Genomic DNA, 22,246 nt, shown 5'->3' with positions numbered 1-22,246 from the left:
TTGTGCGACTTTGCACCGAAACAAAATTGACGTTTTTTTTTTTTTATCCCCACAAATAGAGCTTTCTTTTGGTGGTATTTGATCGCCTCTGCGGTTTTTATTTATTGCGCTATAAACAAAAAAATGCGTCAATTTTGAAAAAAAAACCCAATATTTTGTACTTTTTGCTATAATAAATATCCCCATTTTTTTTTTTTTTTTTTTTTTTTTTTAAAGAAATACGTTTTTTTTTTTTCTCAGTTTAGGCCAATATATATTCTTCAAAAAAAAAATCACAATAAGCGTATATTGATTGGTTTGCACAAAAGTTATAGCGTCTACAAAATAAGGATATATTTATAGCATTTTAAATTTTTTTTTTCTTTTTTTACTAGTTATGACGGCGATCTGCGATTATTTTTTTTTTTTTTTTATTGTGACTGCGACATTATGGCCGACACATCGGACACTTTAGACACATTTTTCTTATTGGCATTAATACAGCGATCAGTGCTATAAAAATGCACTAATTACTGTATAAATGTCACAGGCAGGGAAGGGGTTAACAATACGGCGCGATCAAGGGGTTAACTGTGTTCCCTGGGAGGTGATTCTAACCGAAGGGGGGAGGGGACTGACTAGAGGAGGTGACGGATCGTTGTTCCTGGCTAATAGGAACACACGATCTGTCACTCCTCTCAGAACAAAACATGGATTTGTGTGTTAGTGCACACACTTCTGTGTTCTGTCCCTCGTGCCCGCGATCGCTCGAGCCTCTAATAAGTCTTACCTGTAGGTAGTGTATTTATCTCCTAAGCATGCACCATACTATGTGTATGGCTGAATGCGCAGTGCGGTGCGAATCGCATACGATCGCACAGCATTGTGAACCGGCCCTCTAATCTAATTGCTTTTTTTTTTTTGTAAGCCGGTGGTTTCCCTGTTGTCTTGTTTTGGCAAAGATTTGTTTTTATCTGTTCTAAATCTGTATTAGGTTCCCATTTTGGGCAGGCAGTGCTCTAAAATAGGCGTTTAAATAAACAGCTTAGTGGCTTATTACCGCAGTGATTTTTAATCCTCTTTTTCTTTTTTTTTTTTTTTTTTGTTTTTGTTGCTCGGACTCTCCAGTGTGTAATCGCAGTTCAGCTGCCATTACTGCGATTTCCTGACTTCAGATGCAACCAAATCATCGCTGCTTGAGGAGCTGGTGGGGGTTGTATCTCACAGAACGTCTCATGGGAGGTTGTGGTGGGTTCTGTGATAGAGTTGCACGCAATTATTTTCTAATAAAAACACACAAATCTGCCCAATTTGAGCTACAAAAAAAAAGCTCTAGGACTTGTAGTGAAGATGTGAACCAACTCCATAGAGAATAATTGTTTTTTTGTTTTTTTTTTCTCCAGCGTTTCGGAGCTCCAAGCTTCAAAATGCTGAGGTGTGAATGAAGCCGAAGGGAGCAAAACAAAGTCTTCTTTTAAGCAAGCTTGCAGAATTTTAATATTAAACTTGTATAAAAAAACATTGATGACTACTGACTAGTTGTCTTTTAGGCGAACACTTTTTCCTATTCATCTTAACTATTCTTTCTTTCCTTTCTCCCCTCGACCTCTCCCCTCGATGCCTTGCTCTCTCAATGATTATATCAATCTAACCTGATGATTCCAGCTGACATGTGTCCGTGTCCCAGTCACGCTTAGCCTGAGCCCCTGTATTGATGTAATAACAAAGGATTAGTATCTGAAAGTGCTGGGTTTAGCCCATTAAGCTGCATTACAAGCAGAGCTATAACTATTGCTTCTTGTAAAGAGGCGGCTTATTAGAAGTCTTGCGTGAGACATTGTTTGTCCTGTGTGTCAGCCACAGCCCCACAGGTGATACAAGACAGGGACAGGTTACATCAGGTCTTTAGAAGTTTCACCTTACACTCGTGCCCATTTGTTTAGCTCAACTGACGGTGGGTTTGGGGTATTGGGACTCAGGAGACTGCAGATTAACTAAGGGCACTTTCACACTGGGGTGGGGGGGGGGGGGGCATCGGCGGTAAAGCGATGCTTTTTTTTAGCAGCGCTTTTTGGACTCTAGCGAGGCACTTTTAACCCATGCTAGCGGCTGAAAGTGGTTTAAAATCGCCCACAAAGCGCCTGCCGAATCGCTTTGCGGGTGCTTCGGCAGTGCTGGCTATTGATTTCAATGGCAGGGGCGTTTTAGGAGCGCTGTATTCACCATTCCTTGAACGCCCCCAAAGATGCTGCTTGCAGGACTTTTTTTCCCGTCCTGCAAGCACACCGTTCCAGTGTGAAAGCTCTCGAGCTTTCACGCTGGGGTGGCAGGGGAGGTGTTTTTCATGCGCTTTACAGGCGTTATTTTTAGCCCTTTAGCGCCTGAAAAATGCCTCCAGTGTGAAAGTAGCCTTAAGGAGACTGCCTAAGATTGCAGACATTGTACAGGAGGCTGTCACTGATGGCAGACATACTATAGGAGACTGGCGGTGATTGTAGATATACTACAGGAGACTGCAGGCATATTACTGGAGACTACCAGAGATTAGACGTACTGTTGGAGACTTCACAAATGCTACAGGAGACCTCAGACATGTAGCAGACATACTAGAGGAGACTGTTGGCAATTGCGGACGAACTACAGGAGATTGCTTAAGACTACAGACATGCAGGAGACATACCATAGGAGACTGCCGGGCTCTGCGGCCGCACTATAGGAGACTGCCGGGCTCTGCGGCCGCACTATAGGAGACTGCCGGGCTCTGCGGCCGCACTATAGGAGACTGCCGGGCTCTGCGGCCGCACTATAGGAGACTGCCGGGCTCTGCGGCCGCACTATAGGAGACTGCCGGGCTCTGCGGCCGCACTATAGGAGACTGCCGGGCTCTGCGGCCGCACTATAGGAGACTGCCGGGCTCTGCGGCCGCACTATAGGAGACTGCCGGGCTCTGCGGCCGCACTATAGGAGACTGCCGGGCTCTGCGGCCGCACTATAGGAGACTGCCGGGGTCTGCGGCCGCACTATAGGAGACTGCCGGGGTCTGCGGCCGCACTATAGGAGACTGCCGGGGTCTGCGGCCGCACTATAGGAGACTGCCGGGGTCTGCGGCCGCACTATAGGAGACTGCCGGGGTCTGCGGCCGCACTATAGGAGACTGCCGGGGTCTGCGGCCGCACTATAGGAGACTGCCGGGGTCTGCGGCCGCACTATAGGAGACTGCCGGGGTCTGCGGCCGCACTATAGGAGACTGCCGGGGTCTGCGGCCGCACTATAGGAGACTGCCGGGGTCTGCGGCCGCACTATAGGAGACTGCGGTACAGGTGTGGTACATGAGACTGTATGGATTAGGGCTCCCATTACTTGCTGCTGAGACAGCGGGCAGCACAAATGTCTAAGGGTCTTGTGACCCTTTGGCTAGAGGTGCCAGTACGGGGCTCTTTTGCTTTGTGACAATTTTGTAAACTCCTTAACATATTTGGTTTGGGTTTAGATACACTATACAGTGAGGGGAAAAAGTATTTGACCCCCTGCTGATTTTGTACGTTTTCCCACTGACAAAGAAATGATCAGTCTATAATTTTAATGGTCGGTTTATTTTAACAGTGAGAGACAGAATGACCACAAAAATATCCAGAAAAACGCATTTCAAAAAAGTTATAAAGTGATTTTCATTTTAATGAGTGAAACAAGTATTTGATCCCCTATCAATCAGCAAGATTTCTGGCTCCCCAGGTGTCTTCTATACAGGTAACAAGCTGAGATTAGGAGCACTCTATTAAAGGGTGTTCTCCTAATCTCAGCTTGTTACCTGTATAAAAGACACCTGTCAATAGAAGCAATCAATCAGATTCCAATCTCTCCAGCATGGCCAAGACCAAAGAGCTGTTCAAGGATGTCAGGGACAAGATTGTAGACCTACACAAAGCTGGAATGGGCTACAAGACCATTGCCAAGCAGCTTGGTGAGAGGATGACGGAGTTTGTTGCGATTCTTCGGAAATAGAAGAAGCACAAATGACTGTTAATCTTCCTCGGTCTGGGGATTCATGCAAGATCTCACCTCGTGGACCTTCAATGATCATGAGAACAGTGAAGAATCAGCCCAGAACTAAACGGGGGAATCTTGTCAATGATCTCAAGAAAGCTGGGACCATAGTCACCAAGAAAACAATTGGTAACACACTACGCTGTGAAAGTCTGAAATCCTGCAGCGCCTGAAAGGTCTCCCCTGCTCAAGAGAGCACATCTACAGGCCAGTCTGAAGTTTGCTAAAGAACATCTGAATAATTCAAAGGAGAACTGCGTGAAAGTGTTGTGGTCAGATGAGACCAAAATCAATCAATCATTTTGGCATCAACTTAACTCTCTGTGTTTTGGAGGAGGAGGAATGCTGCCTATTACCCCAAGAACAGCATCCCGACCATCAAACATGGAGGTGGAAACAACATGCATTGGGGGTGTTTTTCTGCTAAGGGGGTCAAGACAACTTCACTGCATCAAAGGGACGATGGACGGGACCATGTACCATCAAATCTTTGGTGAGAGCCTCCTTCCCTCAGCCAAGGCATTGAAAATGGGTCGTGGATGTGTTTTTTTTTTTTTAGCATGACAATGACCACACTGCCAAAGCAACAAAGGAGTTGCTCAGGAAGAAGCATATTAAGGTCCTGGAGTGGCCTAGCCAGTCTCTAGACTTTAATCCCATAGCAAATATGTGGAGGGAGCTGAAGGTTCGAGTTGCCAAACGTCAGATTCCAAACATTAATGACTTGGAGAGGATCTGCAAAGAGGACAAAATCCCTCCTGAGATGTGTGCAAACCTGGAGGCCAACTACAAGAAACGTCTGACCTCTGTGATTGCCAACAAGGGTTTTGACACTAAGTCATGTTTTGCCAAGGGATCAAATACTTATTTCATTTATTAAAATGCAAATCAATTTATAACTTTTTTGAAATGCATTTTCTGGATATTTTTGTTCTCTCACTGTTAAAATAAACCTACCATTAAAATTATAGACTGATCATTTCTTTGTCAATGGGCAAATGTACAAAATCAGCAGAGGATCAAATACCCCCCCCCCTCACTGTATAATAAAAATTGTTGGTTCAATGGATAAAAACAAATCTATCTGAGATATTCTCCCCCTTTCACCCTCTTCATCCTTCATCCACTATGGCCCAATCGCCCTGTTTGTAGACAGTCAGCTTTTTTATTAAGAATTGTCTCACTTTTGCTCCCGTTCACCTCTGGTCACTTATTCTTCCTGGGTCACCCCACTCTTACACCTGGTGTCTGGAATCCTGGTATTTTACATAAATGATTTGGGTTGCTCTTGGTTGCATTGGGTCCAGCATGGTTCTTTTGTATATCATGGCACTGTAACAGGAATTTTATTTGCCGCTTTTTTAGGTTCACAATGCTCCTGTCTTGACTTTCCTCTCCATTTTGTAGGGCGACCTCGTCAGAAAGTTAAAAGAAGAGAAAGTTCCTCAGGTGGATGTGGACAGAGCCGTGGCAGAACTGAAAGCCAGAAAAAGGGTTTTGGAAGCCAAGGTACAAATCTTCTCGCGCTCACTGGTTCTCAAACAAAAAAAAAACTTGACAGCCCGTTTATTGAACCGCGCTTTGCAAACAAGCAGTTACATTAATTTTGCCGTTTTGTACAGTGAACTCTGCTTGACATTCTCATTTGAAATTAGACCTCAAAAAAGGAACTTCAGCCAAAAATGTTCTCTGCTTGTATGGGAAAAGGGTAAGAACCTCTGTCAGGTTTCTATGTCCCCACTGGGCAAACGTAGAATTCCTTTCTTGACTTGGGGACACGAGCAGAAGTGAGGGAAGTTATTTGAAGTCTTCCTGATGAAGATACAAGAAAAAACACATGAACCCCCATTGATGGGTGGGACTTTAAAAGTGACCAAGAACAATAATTTGTATCAAAAAATAGAAAATTTATTACAATAATCATATATTCAGTCAAGAACTTATGTCATCAAAGACAAGAGAATACATCAATATGGGTACATTGGATTGAATTTGCAAAGTGCATACAGACAACAAATAGGCTGATGGATAAACCCAAAGCTTCCAGCTTGATGCCCTTCTTCAGGGTAGTTAACATCCAGAGGCCGATGCCTGTTAGAAAGATACATATGTACATATCATTAGATAAATATTTAATACACACAGTATATGTACATATGTATCTTTCTAACAGACATCGGGCTCTGGATGTTAAAAAAAACCCTGAAGAAGGGCATCAAGCTGGAAGCGTTGGGTTCATCCATCAGCCTATTTGTTGTCTGTATGCACTTTGCAAATTCAATCCAATGTACCCATATTGATGTATTCTCTTGTCTTTGATGACACAAGTTCTTGACTGAATATATGATTATTGTAATAAATGTTCTATTTTTGATACAAATGATTATTCTTGGTCACTTTTAAAGTCCCACCCATCAATGGGGGTTTCATGTGTTTTTTCTAAAATTATGGGATGTGGTGACCTCTAACAAATTACTCCATGGGTCTTGGAATTCTTTTTCCGTGATGAAGATACAACGGCATGAACCTCAGAGGCTGAAACCCCAGAGAGGTGGAGGTATCTCATAGAAAACATATAGGAAACCATAGATCACTGGGAGGGGTTATTTTTAAAGGAGTTTGGCCAAATTAAAGTGGATGTGGTCAGTGATGGCTAATTTGCAGCTTTTTAAAGCATTTTAGATGTGTATTACAAGCGTTTTACAGCTTTAGGGCATTTTTGTTTAGCCAATAGAAAGCACTTGGGGAAAGGAAATTCGGGGTGGAGAACTGCTGTTTAAGTGTTTTACAAGCATTTTTCTGCTCAAGTCAGGCGTTTCTATTGAAGTACAAGAAAAACAGAAATGGAAGGCGCGCACACCTAATGTATTACCAAAGATAATTTAATAATAAGAAATTTTTATATAAAAGTGGGTACTGACAAAAGGCCATAAACACAGTGCATGGACATGCACAGAACACGGGGTACAGCTGACGTGTTTCGGGGGGCGCACCCCCTTCCTCAAAGCTAGGCTAGAGTAGAGTGCATTCTCCATGCACTGTGTTTATGGCATTTTGTCAGTTGTATTTTGTGAGTACCCACTTTTATATAAAGATTTCTTATTATTAAATTATGTTTGGTAATGCACTACTTGCGCGCGCGCCTTCCATTTCTGTTTTTCTTGTAGTTCCTTTCGGATTACCCCATCTGAGGAAGGCAGCATCCACCCAGTTCTGGATACCATATATACCTTTCACACCACCATTTTATCTGACATCTGTTACTCCACACATTGGAAGACCTATTAGCGCTGGAAGTGACTGTGTTTTTTGTATCGCTACTGTTTCTATTGAAGTCTATGGGGCCAAAATGCTTGTAGTCTGCCAAAAAGAGGCTCCTATACTTTAAGCTTCAGGCGTTTTGCTTCAGGCGACAGAACACTCGTATGTCAACAGGGGCCATTGAAATGAATGGGATTTTGCTTGTTGAGCGTTTTGGAGCTTCAGAGCTTAGTATTTTTACAAGCTGAAAAACGCTCAGGTGTGATTGGGGCCTCGAACTACCACGGCGCTGTGGTAGTTCATTGAGCCTTCCTGTTAGGGGTACTACCTTACCTGTACGGGATGTACACACAGATACACTGACAGTGTGCAGGAGACCTGCATGGCATCAGCGATCTGCATTGCCTTACAGGCTCCTACTACAAAAAATAATAAATGCACTTTTTTTTTTTTTTTACCTGGAAAACTTGCATTTTTATTTTTATTTTTTTTAAAGTGAAGTTATCCTTTACAGGTTTTTTTTCTGCTTTTGGCTCTTATACTTTTACTTTCTTGATGAAGAGAACTGTGTTCTTGCATGCTTGCGCTGTCTATATTTATTTAACTAATAAATGATTCCTCCTGGCAAATACAACACACTACATGCAGGTCTGGCGTCATAAGTTAGATACACTGGATCAGCAATAGGAAGTGAGGTGCTCCAAATGATTTCTGTTCTCTCGTCTGTTTGTTTTTTTTTTCCCGTCCTGCGAGCGCCCCGCCCCGGTGTAAAAGTGCTTGGGCTTTCACACTAGGGAGGCTGGAGAAGAGCTTTTCAGACGCTATTTTTAGCGCTAAAATGCCTGAAAAGCACTGCAGTGTGAAAGTAGCCTAATTGATAACAGAAGATTTGTGCAGCCACCGAGGGGGACAACTGTTGCATCTCAAAACCAATTTTTTATGGTTACCATCATTATAAATGTTATCTAGACCAGTGGTTCTTAACCTTATTGAGAGCGGGGTTTGGTAGATTCTTCCAAAACCTTTTTTGTCCCCCAACAGTAAAAAGAAAAAAAAAAAAAATTTTTCACAATAGAAAATATGTATTGAAATTGTGTAAAGCTCCGGATGGTGCTGGGTGTTAATAGGGGGGGTTCTCGAGCTGCTTAAGGGACTCTGGTGCAGGCAAACTTGGGGGTGCACCCAATGGCATCCTCAGGTCCCCGCTCCGGCTAATGCAGACGCATCCGGTAGATTCTATTCGGGGAGCAGGCTGGGTTAAGAATCTGATTAGCTCTGTTAGGTTAACGCCGCTTTTCACCCCCACCCACAGGGCTTAGTCGTGGAGGTCGAAACGCATCCGGGAGTAGGCCAGGATGGAGATAGACTGAGTTTGCTGTCATCTCTCTCATGTTGGGGATTACTGGGTTTGTGGCTTGTGGGGCTCTTTTTTTCATTCTGATACTTACACTGCATTCACACCCGAGTGTAGCGTTTTTGAGCGTTTCTTCCGGCGTTTTGTCGCACATTTTTTCGGGCATATTTGCGCGTTTCCATGAAGCGCTGTCCGGCGTTTTTGAGCTTTGGCATCTTTTTTATTGGCCAATAGGAAAAATGATCCTCTGTTTCATCATTTGTTGTTATGTTGTTAGATTTTGTCATCTGCTTCCTGCTCCAAAAATGCCCAAATCTGCCCGATTCGCGTGACAAAAAAGGGTCCAGAACTTGTTTGAGCTACAGCTGTTTGGCTTCAGGTGACTTGGAGTGGTGATATGAACCATCTCCATAGAGAATAATTGATTTTTTCCCCTCAAGCGTTTTGTAGCTTTAGGCTTCAAGCTACAAAACGCTCAGGTGTGAATGGGCTCTTAGGGGTGCAGGAGACTTGGTGGCCCTGTAGGAGTTGAGGTAGCTGGGGGAAACTGTGTGGAATCTGGGGTCTCTGGAGGGGGCTGGTGGGGGTTTTGCAGGGACAATGTGGGAGCGCATTGCTAGGAATGGAGGGGCACTTTTGGTGGAACAGTGGGAGGCTGGAGGCTCAGCAGCAAGCTAGGGGGCACTGTGGGAATTTGGGACTGAGGGCTGTTAAGGAGGGCTGGGAGTACTTTGAGAGGCGCTGCGGACCACTATGGAAGGTTTGGTGGCAGTATTGGAGTCTGGAGTTACGGTGGGATGTTAGGGGATCTACAGCTAGATGAAAGCCTAGGAAGACAACGGCCATGGCCCGGTCATTGATGTCTACTGCTCTGCAAAAACGTGGCCAGGAAGCTGCCTTCCTGCAACACCCTCTGCCCCTCCAGTACTGTTATATGGTAGTGGCTTTGAAATGGTCACCCCCCCCCCCCAAATTCTGTACAAGTCGGTTATCGCCCACACTTGCATCCACCTGCTGTTTGGGTATTAAGAACACAGAGATATGAGAGAACTTGGTCACCTTTGGTCGGTCTGCTGTCACATTTATTGAGATGTGAATGTAGTTTTCCTGTATCCATAAACTGTAATTTATTATAGAAATATGTATCTGTGTGCTGTGGTGGGGCAGCAGCTGACACAGATGAGTAATATACCAAATATAAAAAGGGGGTAGGGAAAAGGGGAAGTGGAAATGGGAAGGAGCAAGCAATCACCTGATAATGGTCAGGTATAATACGTGACCAGTTAGATCGTTCACCTAATAGGTGTTGTTGCTGTAACCATGTAGCATATAGCAAAAAAATGGGGTGGTTACCCGGTATAAAGAGAACCGGGTAAGAGGTTACTTTTAGCAACAAAAATTGATCAAACAAAAATTATCAAAAAAGAATACCAAATTTATTTCATTAAGCCCCGGTTCACACCGGGGCGGCACGACTTGCAGGTCGCCTCACCGAGGCGACCTGCACACGACTTCCACGGCGACTTGCAAAACGACTTCTGTATAGAAGTCTATGCAAGTCGCCTCAAGTCGCCCCCAAAGTAGTACAGGAACCTTTTTCTAAGTCGAAGCGACTTGCGTCGCTCCTATTAGAACGGTTCCATTGTACAGAATGGGAGGCGACTTGTCAGGCGGCTAGGTCGCCTGACAAGTCGCCCTTGTGTGAACCGGCACTGACAGACATATACATATTCATGTATTAAAAAAATTTTAAACTATAAAGGTGCAGTGTCTTTTAAAACTAATCACATCCAATTGTGGACATTGAAGAGATTGCCATAAACAGGATCAACAAACAAGACAAACATAAAACAATACATGACAACACTGAACACTGTCCGGACGCATTGTATTAGCCAAAAGTCAGTCAAAATCAAATCATAAATGTAACTTGATAATAGGGGGTCCTGAATAGTCCCCGTGTCCTAAATATTATTGACTGACTGTAGGCTAATCCTATTGGAGAAAGGGTAGAATTTGGGGAATGAGATGCGGGTCTGAGGAATATATTATTGAGCCAAACCTACTAGTGCCTGAAATGGTGGTCAGCAGTACTAATGAAATACTAAATTAATCCTTAAAACTAAATATCAATGTACTGAAGAGTATTGAAAAAAACGTCAGTCCTTAATTGGCATGCATTATATATCATGGAAATCCAAGGATAGTAATGGTACTATAAATACTAAAGTTCAACTTCTTTCATCATTTTTCAAGGGAAGCATCCAGTGTACCAGGATATTCATTAATATTCAAAGGCTCAGCTCCCAGACTTAATCGTCAAAGTTTTTATAGAAACAGCAGCAAACTAGTCTTCCACATTCAGGAATACTGCTAATGTTAGGTGAGAGTGAAGCTGGAGACAAGGAGTAAGTAAAGACATCCGGCGGTATTGTGCTGTGCATGTCATGTGGAGATTTGCCATATGTTACCGCTCGGCTGCTAAACGGCTTGATTCACTTGTCATCATTGGTTGGAACAACAGTAAGTTTAAGCCTCGTATCATTCCCCACTTCCAAAGTAAAGACCAGGGAAGGATATATGAGAAAAGTACGTCCTTAGCCAAGTTCATACAGCTCATAGATGTAACCTCTCCTGCCGTGGTCTCCCACTATTGTTGCTGAAGCCGTAGATCACTAAAAGCCGACATCCATCACTCTCAACACATCCCACACTGGCGTTGTTGTAGGACAAGGCAGCGTTGTGGATGACGTCAACGCGTTTTGCTGGGTCTAATGGCATAGCTTCATCTTGGACGATACTTAGGCTGGTAACCCCGCTCCCTTTTATCATAACAATTGCATTCGGTTACCACCAAAGTGAGTTTTAAACTTAATGGGACCATTGTCACATTTGGTGAAGTAGTTTATATTGGCGTTTTTTTCAAGATCCGTCATTTTAGCAAGTACACATCTTAGACCAGGAACAAAGTAAAGTAAATACCCATAGTCTCTTTAATATAAAATGTATAATTGTAGAACTTTTATGATAACCTCGAGATTATCTATGGAGAGGCAGCAGGGAAAGAGGAGAAAAAATAAAGGAAGAAAAGCGAGAACAAGAAAAGAATAAAGGGAGGGTAGAAAAATTACATAACATAAACAGACAGCCAGTTACACTAACATCAAAAAAGTTTTTTGTGGCATATAAAACTTGAGTATTGGGGTAACAAACTAGAAAATGACCTGGTAGTCATTGACCATATATACCAGGTATGTCGGTCACCTCAAATAATAAGCAAAAATACATGCATAGAGGATTTCCTAGGTGGATAGAAAGGCCTGTAAATTCAAATCCGTATTCAACCCCACCGGTACGAGGGACTTCAATCGATACACCCACCATTTTTCCTTCTGCAGGAGTATGCGATCGAAGTCCCCACATCTGATGGGTAATTTTAAGGCATAGATTTCCTTCACCTTCATGCCATGGGAACTCCCTCCATGGCATAGTGTGAAGTTTAGCCAGAGGCTTCTCTGGGATTTTTCTCTTGTCATTGATTTCATGTAAGTGCTCACCAATTCCAACCTTTAATTGCCTTTTTGTTTTTCCCACATAGATTTTGTGACAGGGACATGTTATCATATAAATAACTTGTAATGTGGAACATTTAATTAGGTCTTGGATTTCATATGTTTCCTTCTCGTATGCATCTATAAATGTAGAATTTCTATGTACTAGTGGGAGATCTGACATTTGTTACAAGAGAACATGCCTAGGGCTCGTGGGTAATTAGTTAGCCAAGTTGGGTCCTGTTCACGAATGAATTCTGACTAAATCAACATGTCACCCAGGTTTTTGGCTCGGCGTGCCACTAGCTTAGGGGAGGTACTTACTACTTTTGCTTGTTCTGGTGAATTAGTCAAGATTCCTCAGTGTTTCTTCAAAATGGAGCGAACTATGTTCCATTGAGACCCAAAGGCTGTTATGATTCGAATTGGGTCATTTGTGTTTAGATTAGGTTCAAGCATCAGTTTTGATGGCTCTATTGATAGCAGACTTTCACGATCCCGGATTGCTGCTTTCTTGATATGTCTGTGCGAGTAACCGCGTTCTCAGAATTTAGCATAGTGTTCAAGACCCTCACTTACTACATCTGTAGTCACTTTCCTTTGAACAATTTCTTTTAATACGCAGGAATTGCCCCACTGGTATACCATTTTTTACCCAGTGGGGAAGGTGACTTGTAGTGCATAAGGATATTTGCAGCTGTTTCTTTTTGGAATGTGGAAGTGCTGAGTTGACCATTTTCCAAGGTTATCTGCAGATCAAGAAAAGATAATCCTGTCTGGTCCATGGTATAGGTTAATCGTATGTTACGTTGATTCGTATTTAGTTCTTTCATGAACTCATGGAACTAAACAGAGGTACTCTTCCAGATCATGAGAACATCGTCGATGTCCCGTAACCATGTATGTATGTGGTCACGGTACATAGAAGAGTATACATCCTCCTCCTCCCACAGCCGCAAGTGGAGGCAAGCATAGGATGGTGCCCATGCTGCCCCCATAGAGGTTCCACGTACCTGTTGATAGTAAGTTGTTAGAAACTGGAAGAAGTTGTTGAGTAGCATGAACTCCAACAACTCAACCAGGAATTCATTTTGTGGCCCTGATTCTGGGTACGTGGTGTTTAGGAAGGTCTTGACGGCTTGTATACCGCATGAATGGGGTATCAAAGTATAAAGTGACTCTCAACGTCAATACCAACTAGCCACACTTCCCCAAGCTGTTCCAATTCTTCAAGCCCTGATATTTTGGCCAGAACATGCCGATTGTCCTGTGTCCAAGATTTTAAATTCCCAACTATGTATTTCAAAAGGGAGTCCAAGTACCTACCTATTTTCTCGAGGGCCTTGGCAGGTTGAAACAATTGGCCTTCCAGGTGGATTTTGTAAATTTTTGTGTATCTTGGGAATTGTATAAAAGGTGGATTGTTTGGGGATTTGCATCATTTAATTTACAGAACATGCCCACAACTTTTGAAGATGTGTGTTTATTTATTTTATTGTGAAGCAAACAACAAATAGGACAAAATAGCAGAAAAAGTCAATGTACATAACTATTCACCCCCCTAAAGTCAATACTTTGTAGAACCACCTTTTGTGGCTATCACAGCTCCAAGTCGCTTTGGATAAATCTCTATGAGCTTGCCACATCTTAACACTGGGATTTTTGCCCATTCCTCCTTGCAAAACTGCTCCAGCTCCTTCAAGGTGGATGGTTTGCGCTTGTGAACAACAATCTTTAAGTCTGACCAGAGATTTTCTATTGGATTGAGGTCTGGGCTTTGACTAGGCCATTCCAACACATTTACATGTTTCCCCTTAAACCGCGCAAATGTTGCTTTAGCGGTGTGTTTGGGGTCATTGTCCTGCTGGAAGGTGAACCTCCGTCCTAGCCTCAAATCACACACAGAGTAGTACAGGTTTTGCTCAAGAATATCCCTGTATTTAGCACCATCCATCGTTCCCTTAACTCTGACCAGTTTCCCAGTCCAGACTGCTGAAAAATGTTGGTGTTCTTTGGGTGATGTGATGTGTTGGGTTTGCGCCAGACATAGCGTTTTCTTTGATGGCGAAAAAGTTAAATTTCAGTCTCATCAGACCAGAGCACCTTCCTCCATACATTTTGGGAGTCTCCCACATGCTTTTTCACAAACTCAAAACGTGCCATTTTGTTTTTTGCTGAAAGTAATGTCTTTCTTCTGGCCACTCTGCCATAAAGCCCAACTCTATGGAGCGTACGGCTTATTGTGGTCCTATGTATAGATACTCCAGTCCCTGCTGTGGAACTCTGCAGCTCCTCCAGGGTTACCTTAGGTCTCTGTGCTGCCTCTCTGATTAATGCCCTCCTTGCCCGGTCCGTGAGTTTTGGTGTGCGGCTGTCTCTTGGCAGGTTTGCTGTTGTGCCATGTTCTTTCCATTTGGTTATGATAAATTTGATGGTACTCCTAGGGATCATCAAAGATTTGGATATTTTTTTATAACCTAACCCTGACTTGTACTTCTCAACAACATTGTCCCTTACTTGTTTGGAGAGTTCCTTGGTCTTCATGGCAGTGTTTGGTTAGTGGTGCCTCTTGCTTAGGTGTTGCAGCCTCTGGGGCCTTTCAAAAAGGTGTGTATATGTAATGACAGCTCATTTGACACTTAGATTGCACACAGGTGGACATCATTTCACGAACTATCTGACTTCTGAAGGTAATTGGTTGCATCGGAGCTTTTTATGGGCTTCATAACAAGGGGGGTGAATATATAGCCACATGTAAATTATCAGTTTTTTATTTCTGAAAAATAGTTTTATGTATTTATTTATCTAATTTTACTTCGCCAACTTAGACTATTGTGATCTGATCCATCACATATAATTCAGAATAAAAAAAAACATTGAACTAAAGGCTGTAATGTAACAAAATAGGTAAAAAGCCAAGGGGGTGAATACTTTTGCAAGGCAGTGTGTGTGTGATAGATTATATATAGATATAGATATAGATATATATAGATATTTTTTTTTTTTACATTTAATCACTGTTCGTGTAATTTATTATAGCTTTTTTATGGCTTTTTAGGAAAGAACAAAAATGTAGACCATGTTATTGTGAAGGAGCGCCTAAAAAAAACCATTGAAATGCATTGCATTTATTCACCTTAAATTGTGTATAATTTATTACCCAATAAATGTACATTTCCAACTATAGTAGTAGTAATTGTCCCATAAAGCTCTTATTTTGGCTTGTTTATTGTACAGAATTCTGCCCAGTTGCTCTTTTTTTTTTTTTTATAGTTGGCGTGGTCCAGTCCAAACGAGAACACCCAGATTATATGCCAACCAATCACTGAAACATCTACAAGTAAAACCTGCATTCAGTTGGCATCTAGTCTGTGATTTGTGACTAAACCAGTTCTCTTTTATCTATCTTATGATTTGGTTGTAGTATTATAGAAGGAGACGTCGTAATTGTAGGTCCGACACGTCAAACTGAAATAGAACTGGAAAAATGAGACGGGTTTGAGCAGGGCGATTCCAGCTGTGATTTAAAGTGAACCTGTCACTGCAAGTGTCTACCATTGCCTTTTTAACTAGCAGCAGAAAGTGTGTTTGCAGCTCTCATCTTAACCTCAGTAACTCCTGGAATGGTACCTGCATTGCACTCAGAGATATCATGTAGGGGTTCTTGCCAGTGATCCAATGTGAAGTTACGGAGCGACTATTATCACAAGCCATTCAAAGTGACCGTGTCTGCACATAGCCAGGCTTGTAAGTTTACCAAGACATGCTCCTTCACCACCTTACCACAATTCTGGAACCCAAGGCAGGGCCGCTGTTCGAAATCACGGGGCCCCATACAGCTTACATCTCCCCAGCCAAAAATGACTGACGATTAATCAGTCCCTTTCTCTACAGCCTCAGCTGCACAGATGAATAGGAAGCACTCTGAGGCTCCCCGCTCATTCCCAAACTGAAGTGTACCGAACATGGTTTCCTATGCTTCAGTGATGAATGGACACAGGAGTGATTGGTACTGATTGCTCACTGTGTTCATTCGGGAAAGTAAGGGGCCAGTAAATGACATATTTACCAGCCCCTTATCCCACTCTCCTTCCTGAAACATCCCCGTGTGTCCGCAGGAGCTGCCAGCGGCAGACGAGGGAAGCTGGCAGCGATGCAGGGGAAAGGGGTGCACAGGGGGACCCGGACAGCAGATGGAAGGGGCACATATACTAGAACCAATCCACCTGTGGTGCAGCCGAAGGGAGGAAGAGGAGAAACTGGCAGTGCAGTAGGGGGAGGTAGAAGAGGATGGGTGTCTGCAATAAGGCCGTACAGCCGGCCCTCCTATTCGTCAGTTGCCCTGGCCCCCCTTTTTAAGCTGAGACCCAGGCCCAGTACAGGAGGGCTGGTTGTACTGCCTTATCGTCCTGACCCTAGGTAATGGAGCACAACTTCCCAATATGGGGAAGCTTATCCACTTATCCACTTATCCACTTGCTGTCCCGCAACAGTACATTTACATTTACATTCAGCAGCTGCAGGCCCAGCAACGTACTGGTACGTCACAGAGCACTGGCATGCCCCCTGGAGTGTGCTTTTTATTTTTTTTATTACTTACTGTGACCAGTCAGTGCCCCTGATCACTGCCTTACCAGTCATATGATGATACTGTGCTGCGCTGGTGACAGTATGTAAAAAAAATGTAATTTCTTTATTTTCCAAAAATTTTAAAAAAAATTTCACAACTTAAACTTGCCATGCCTCTCAAAGTTCTTAAGTTCTCAAATTTTTTTTTTTTTTTTTTTAAAGAATATTCCTAACCTAGGCGGATGCTGCATCTGTCCCCTGTCAGCTCTAAGAATATGAACCGAGCGATCAAACGCAGATAATCGCTTGGTTCTCAGAGCTCCGTGAGCAGAGAGGTGGCGACTGTCAGTCACCACCTCTCTGCTCTGCCCCACCTCGCGCTGGAATCAAGAGGGGGCTCAGGTAAGTAGGGGGGCGGGGGGCAGCTGCACAGAGAAGTTTTTTTACCTTCATGCATGAAGGCAAAAAACTTTGTGGCTTTACAGCCACTTTAATTGAATAAGCTGAAGTTAGAAGCTGATTGGTTATTGTACACAGTTCCAAAATTGTCTGGAGTGGAGCTATAAAAACCTTTACAGTTTACCGGTTTGTGCCCCCATTCAGTTTAATTTCTTAAAGTAGCTGTAGAGTGAGATGGATAAGGAATGGATGACTGCAGCTGAAAAAGCACCAACAATCCCCGTGTCCTGCTGTCCGTTATGTGCAGGTCATACTAGTCCCACCAATCTGCTATTTATGTTTTTTATAGGAGCTGTCTCTTCAGCCCCAGGATGATATCGTGGACAGGGCCAAGATGGAGGACACCCTCAAAAGGCGATTCTTTTACGACCAGGCCTTTGCCATCTATGGAGGTAAGCGATGGTGATGACTCCCTTTTGACGTTTGGAGAAAACTGCGAAGAAGGAATAAAAGCAATGCCAGTGAAAGTGGAACTATACTCACAGAAATACTCACCTCCACATTCCAGCAATGTGGTGGTTAAAATCCCTCCGGGGTCCCCTGTCCTGGCTACTTCCAGGTGTCGGTTTTTCAGCCTCTTGATTGGCCAATGAGGGAATAATGTCATCTCACACATGCGCGTATCTATCATTCTCGCACAGCTGCTATTTACTGAAAATGCCAGCTGAGTTGTGCGTGCGCAGCTCAGTGTGCATTCAGTAGAAGACTTCCAGCAGGCCGGTAAGTCTTTGTTATTGCAGAAGAGACAAAGCTTGTCTCTTCTGCAATAAAAATCTGCCTGCTTGCGTGTTTGTTTTTTGTTTTTTAGTACCGACAGTACGCAAATATGCGGCCTCTCGGCGGGTGGGCCTTGGCGCTGAGGGGCATATATGCGTACCAAAATGTAAACAAACCTGTGGCGGGAGCATGCCCCCTGAACATTACCGGCGACTACTGGAAAGATCAAGTGACCAATGCGCCAGCCAATCACGGTGGTCACATGGCCATAAACCCCGCCCTGCCTGGCAGAAAAAAAAAATGTTTTACTATCCAAAGTTAAAACAACAAGGGCAGAAGATTTAATAGATTGAAAGTTAAAAAAATGACGGAAGGTCCACTTTAAGTCTGGTTATACTTTTAAGGTACAGTGCATCCATATATACTTTAAAGCCCAACAATAACCTTACCAGGTTTAAAGCACTTGCATCTTTACCCCAAAAGCAACCTCCCATCATGCAGACTTTCTCCTACATCGCACATATATACTTGTTTACATATCGGGGTTATTCTAGCTCTCACTCTACTTCTGTCCCGCTCAGACGTAAGTGTTGCCATGCTCATAGACCCCAGCACTGAGCTCTAGTGTCTCCTCCTCCCTCTCCTCCTGGCCATTCACAAAGTGAATCCTGTGGCTGTGTAGGGCCCAGAGAAGAGGGCGGCGGAGATGCAGCCTAAGCGGTGGGATTTATGAGCCCTACAACTCTTACATCTGAGTAGCCCAGAAGTACAGCGGGGGGCTCTACTAAATCCCGGCATGTAAACAAGCAGATTTGCAGGATGTAGGTGAGAAGCCTGCATGATGGGGGGTTTTCTTTTGAGGAAAATACATTTGTTATTGCTTTAACCCTGGTAAGGTCATTGTGCCCGGAATTAGGTTTTAATAATTAAAAAAAAAAAAAAAAAAAAAAACCAGGAGGGGTTTCCCTGCCCCCTATTGTGAAATATTTAATATTACAGCTTGTTTTTGTCTTGTGACACAATGAGACCGTGGCTTCCCGTTGTGTGATCCCTCTATAATTATATTTCCTATACCTGGGATTAGAGCAAGCTGTGTGTGGTGACTACAAACTATGCAACATGCCTTTTTCATTAAAGAACATTAAAGTTACCCTGTCTTTAAATCTCCTCCACAGAAACATATAGCACCTGTAAGAGAAGACTGTGAATATATAACCTTCATGCTGCTTTATAATGAGGTATTCAAAAATAAAAAGAGCTGCAGACATCTTTGTCCTTTATATCTGCCTGGACATTTAAAGCGGTGTTCCGCCCAAAAAAAAAAAAAAAAATTAAAAGGCTGAATAAATTCTACCCTTTGAATGGCTGTAGATTAGAGAGGGCTGCAGATAAACAGGTACAACTTACGCAGGAGGATTTGTTTAATCTCTGTGTATCACCTGAGGCCAGTCACTTCAATGGGTATATGTAAGGGTTTACAACCACTTTAAAGCGGTGTTCCACCCAACAAAAAAAATGAAAATAAAAGCCAGCAGCTACACATACTGCTGCAGCTACTGGCTTTTAACAATCGGACACGTGCCTGTCCTGGAGTCCCACGATGTCGGCACCGCAGTTGATGTTTCCATCAGCTGTCGGGTGCTGCCGCCGCCATTGCGGGTAAGGGTACCCGGCAGTGTAGCCTTACGGCTTCACGCCAGGAACCCTACTGCACATGCGCAAGGCCCCGCTCCTCTCTCCTACTGGCCCGGCGACAGGGAGAGGAGGAGGGAGCCCCGCGGTGATGTCACGGGCCGCGGCATGGACTCCCGGAAGTGGGAATAGGATACCCCCAAAAGGTGCCGATTGTGGCACCGGAGGGGGAGAGGAGACAAATGAGCGCAACTTCTACTTTTGGGTGGAACTCCACTTTAAAGTGATTGTAAAGTCTCAAGGTTTTTCACCTTAATGCATTCTATGCATTAAGGTGAAAAAACATTCTATGCTGCAGCTGCCCCCCCAGAACCTCCCTGTTTCTTACCTGAACCCGTTCGTTCCAGTGACGAGCACGAGCCCAGCAGCTCCAGCCGCTTTCTCTGTCCTCATAGATTTTTAGCAGCAGGAGCCATTGACTCCCGCTGCTGTCAATTAAATCCCGTGACACTAGAGCAGGGGGGGTGGGGCCGAGTCCTGTCTGTGTCAACGGGCGCAGCAAGGGGACTTGTGAACGCGCTCGCACGGGGGCCCCTATTGAAAGTGGCTCTCCGTGGGGGGCACCCGATGAAAAGGAGGTGCCAGGAGCGCTGCTGGGGCACACCAGAAGAGGAGGATCGGGGCTGCTCTGTGCAAAACCCTTGCACAGGGCAGGCAAGTATAACATGTTTGTTGTTTAAAAAAAAAAAAACTTTAAAGTGATTTTGTAAGGGTAATTAAAAAACAAAACAAAAACTTGGCTATATTTACCTGCTCCGTGCAATGGAATTGCACAGAGCAGCCGCGAACCACCTCTATTCGGGTCGCCCGCCGACGCTCCTGGCCCCTCCTCTCTGTCCAGTGTCCCCATGGAAAGCTGCTTCCCACGGGAGCACTCGTACGCGCTCGTACTCGAGCTCCACTGCTGTGTTCATTGACACAGACAGCGGGACTCAGCTCCATCCCCCGCCACCACCCCCCGCTCCCTCGTCACTGGCTTTGATTAACACCGCTGGGAGCCAATGGCTCCCGGTGCTCCAGCAAAGCCAGTGAGACCCGTAAGTGATGTGCACGGTGCTGGATCGAATGAGGGCTCAGGTAAGTAAAAAGGGTGGTGAGGGGAATGCCAGCACCTAAACATTTTTTACTTTAATATAAGGAATGCATTAGGTTTTATAACCACTTTAAAGCGGTAATGTAAAAAAAAAAAAAAAAAAAAAAAAAACAAACCCTGCCAGGTAAACTTCTTTTGTAAGAGTTGTCACTGGATAAGCTGTCTGGTGGTGAAAAGATATCTTGCTTTCAGCTGTGTTAGGTGTGTCTGTGACAGGAAGTGAAGGCTTCCTGAGAAGAATGCAAAAACCTGAGGTTTTCACACTTTCATATATCTAAGGTTTTTGGTTTGAGTATAATTTAATTATGTTAGATGTTGCTCATCACATAAGTATTCACAGTGGTTGTAAAGGCATACGGTTTTTTACCCTAATAAATTCTCTGCATTAAGTTTAAAATACTTCTGCATGCAACTGCCCCGCCCAGCCCCCTTTTATACATGCTTGAGTCCGATCTCAATCCAGCAATGTGCACAAAAGCAGCGGCTCTCTCGCTCATCATTGACTCAGAGACAGCAGCGGGAGCCATTGGCTCCTGCTACTCCCAATCACAGCCAGTGATGAAAGAGTGGGGCGGGTCTGCACTCTGTGTGTCAATCAACACAGAGCGGGCACGCACGAGTGCCCACAGAGCAAGTTGCTTGCACTTAAAAAGTACTTAAAAGGCGTTAGGAGCACCAGCAATGGACATCAGAGGAGGAGAATTGGGGCCACTCTACAAAACCATTGCACAGAGCAGGTAAGTATAACATGTTTGTTGTGATAAAAAAAGTGAGCATTTACATTCACTTTAGAGTGGTTCCAAAGCCTCAAGGTTTTTGCCTTAAAGGGGAGTTCCACCCAAAAGTGGAACTTCCGCTTTAAGTACTTTTTAACTTCTCACCTCCTAACATGCTACATTTGGCATTTCATTTTTAGGGGGGGTACCTAGTTTTGACAGGTACCCAGCTCCCACTTCCGCTCCAGGCCGCCTAGGTGGCCCCTCCCTCCCTGCAATCTTCTGGGACACGTCACAGGTCCCAGATTGCACGGCCATTCACGACGAGTGGTGTGACTCACACATGTGCAGTGCGCACCCGGCTGTGCAGCAGTAAGCTGTCAGTTGGGTGCCCACAGTAGTAATGCCGGAGCGGCAGACGAGCGGGGCAGAGGAGCGAGGCTTCAGGAGCCCTCATTGCTGGACCGTGGGACAGGTGTGTGTGTAAGGTCAGCAGCTACACTTTTTTTTTTTTTTTTTTTTTTTAATTTTGTAGCTGCTGACTTTTAATAAACATAGAACTGGGTGGAACTCTGCTTTAATGTATTCTATGAGATAATAAATCCTTTACATATACCAAGTGAAGTGACTGTCTTCAGGTGATCCATAGAGATGAAACAAATCCTCCTGCATAAGTTGTATTTGTCTATCTGCAGTCTTCTCTTCTCTACATTCGTTCAAAGTGCTGAATTTATAAGCTTGTCTGAGAGTTCTGAAAAAATGGGGTGGAGAGCTGAAGTTACACACTGCATAGCTCAGTGAGGAGATGTTT

At 43.9% G+C, this 22,246-nt stretch overlaps 1 protein-coding gene across 1 annotated transcript in view; it reads left to right on the top strand.

The window, feature by feature from the left end:
• Window positions 1-22,246, top strand: part of LOC141144116 (glycine--tRNA ligase-like) — an 81,956-nt gene that overhangs the window by 15,429 nt on the left and 44,281 nt on the right. Inside the window, exons 2-3 of the mRNA XM_073629506.1 lie at window positions 5,431-5,532; window positions 17,507-17,609. Of these exons, the coding sequence (XP_073485607.1) occupies window positions 5,431-5,532; window positions 17,507-17,609 (205 nt within the window). The remainder of the gene's footprint in view (window positions 1-5,430; window positions 5,533-17,506; window positions 17,610-22,246) is intronic.

Source organism: Aquarana catesbeiana, linkage group LG05 (genome assembly GCF_042186555.1).
Source record: "Aquarana catesbeiana isolate 2022-GZ linkage group LG05, ASM4218655v1, whole genome shotgun sequence".
Lineage (NCBI taxonomy): Eukaryota > Metazoa > Chordata > Amphibia > Anura > Ranidae > Aquarana > Aquarana catesbeiana.
This window is presented reverse-complemented; position numbering and strand designations above follow the sequence as displayed.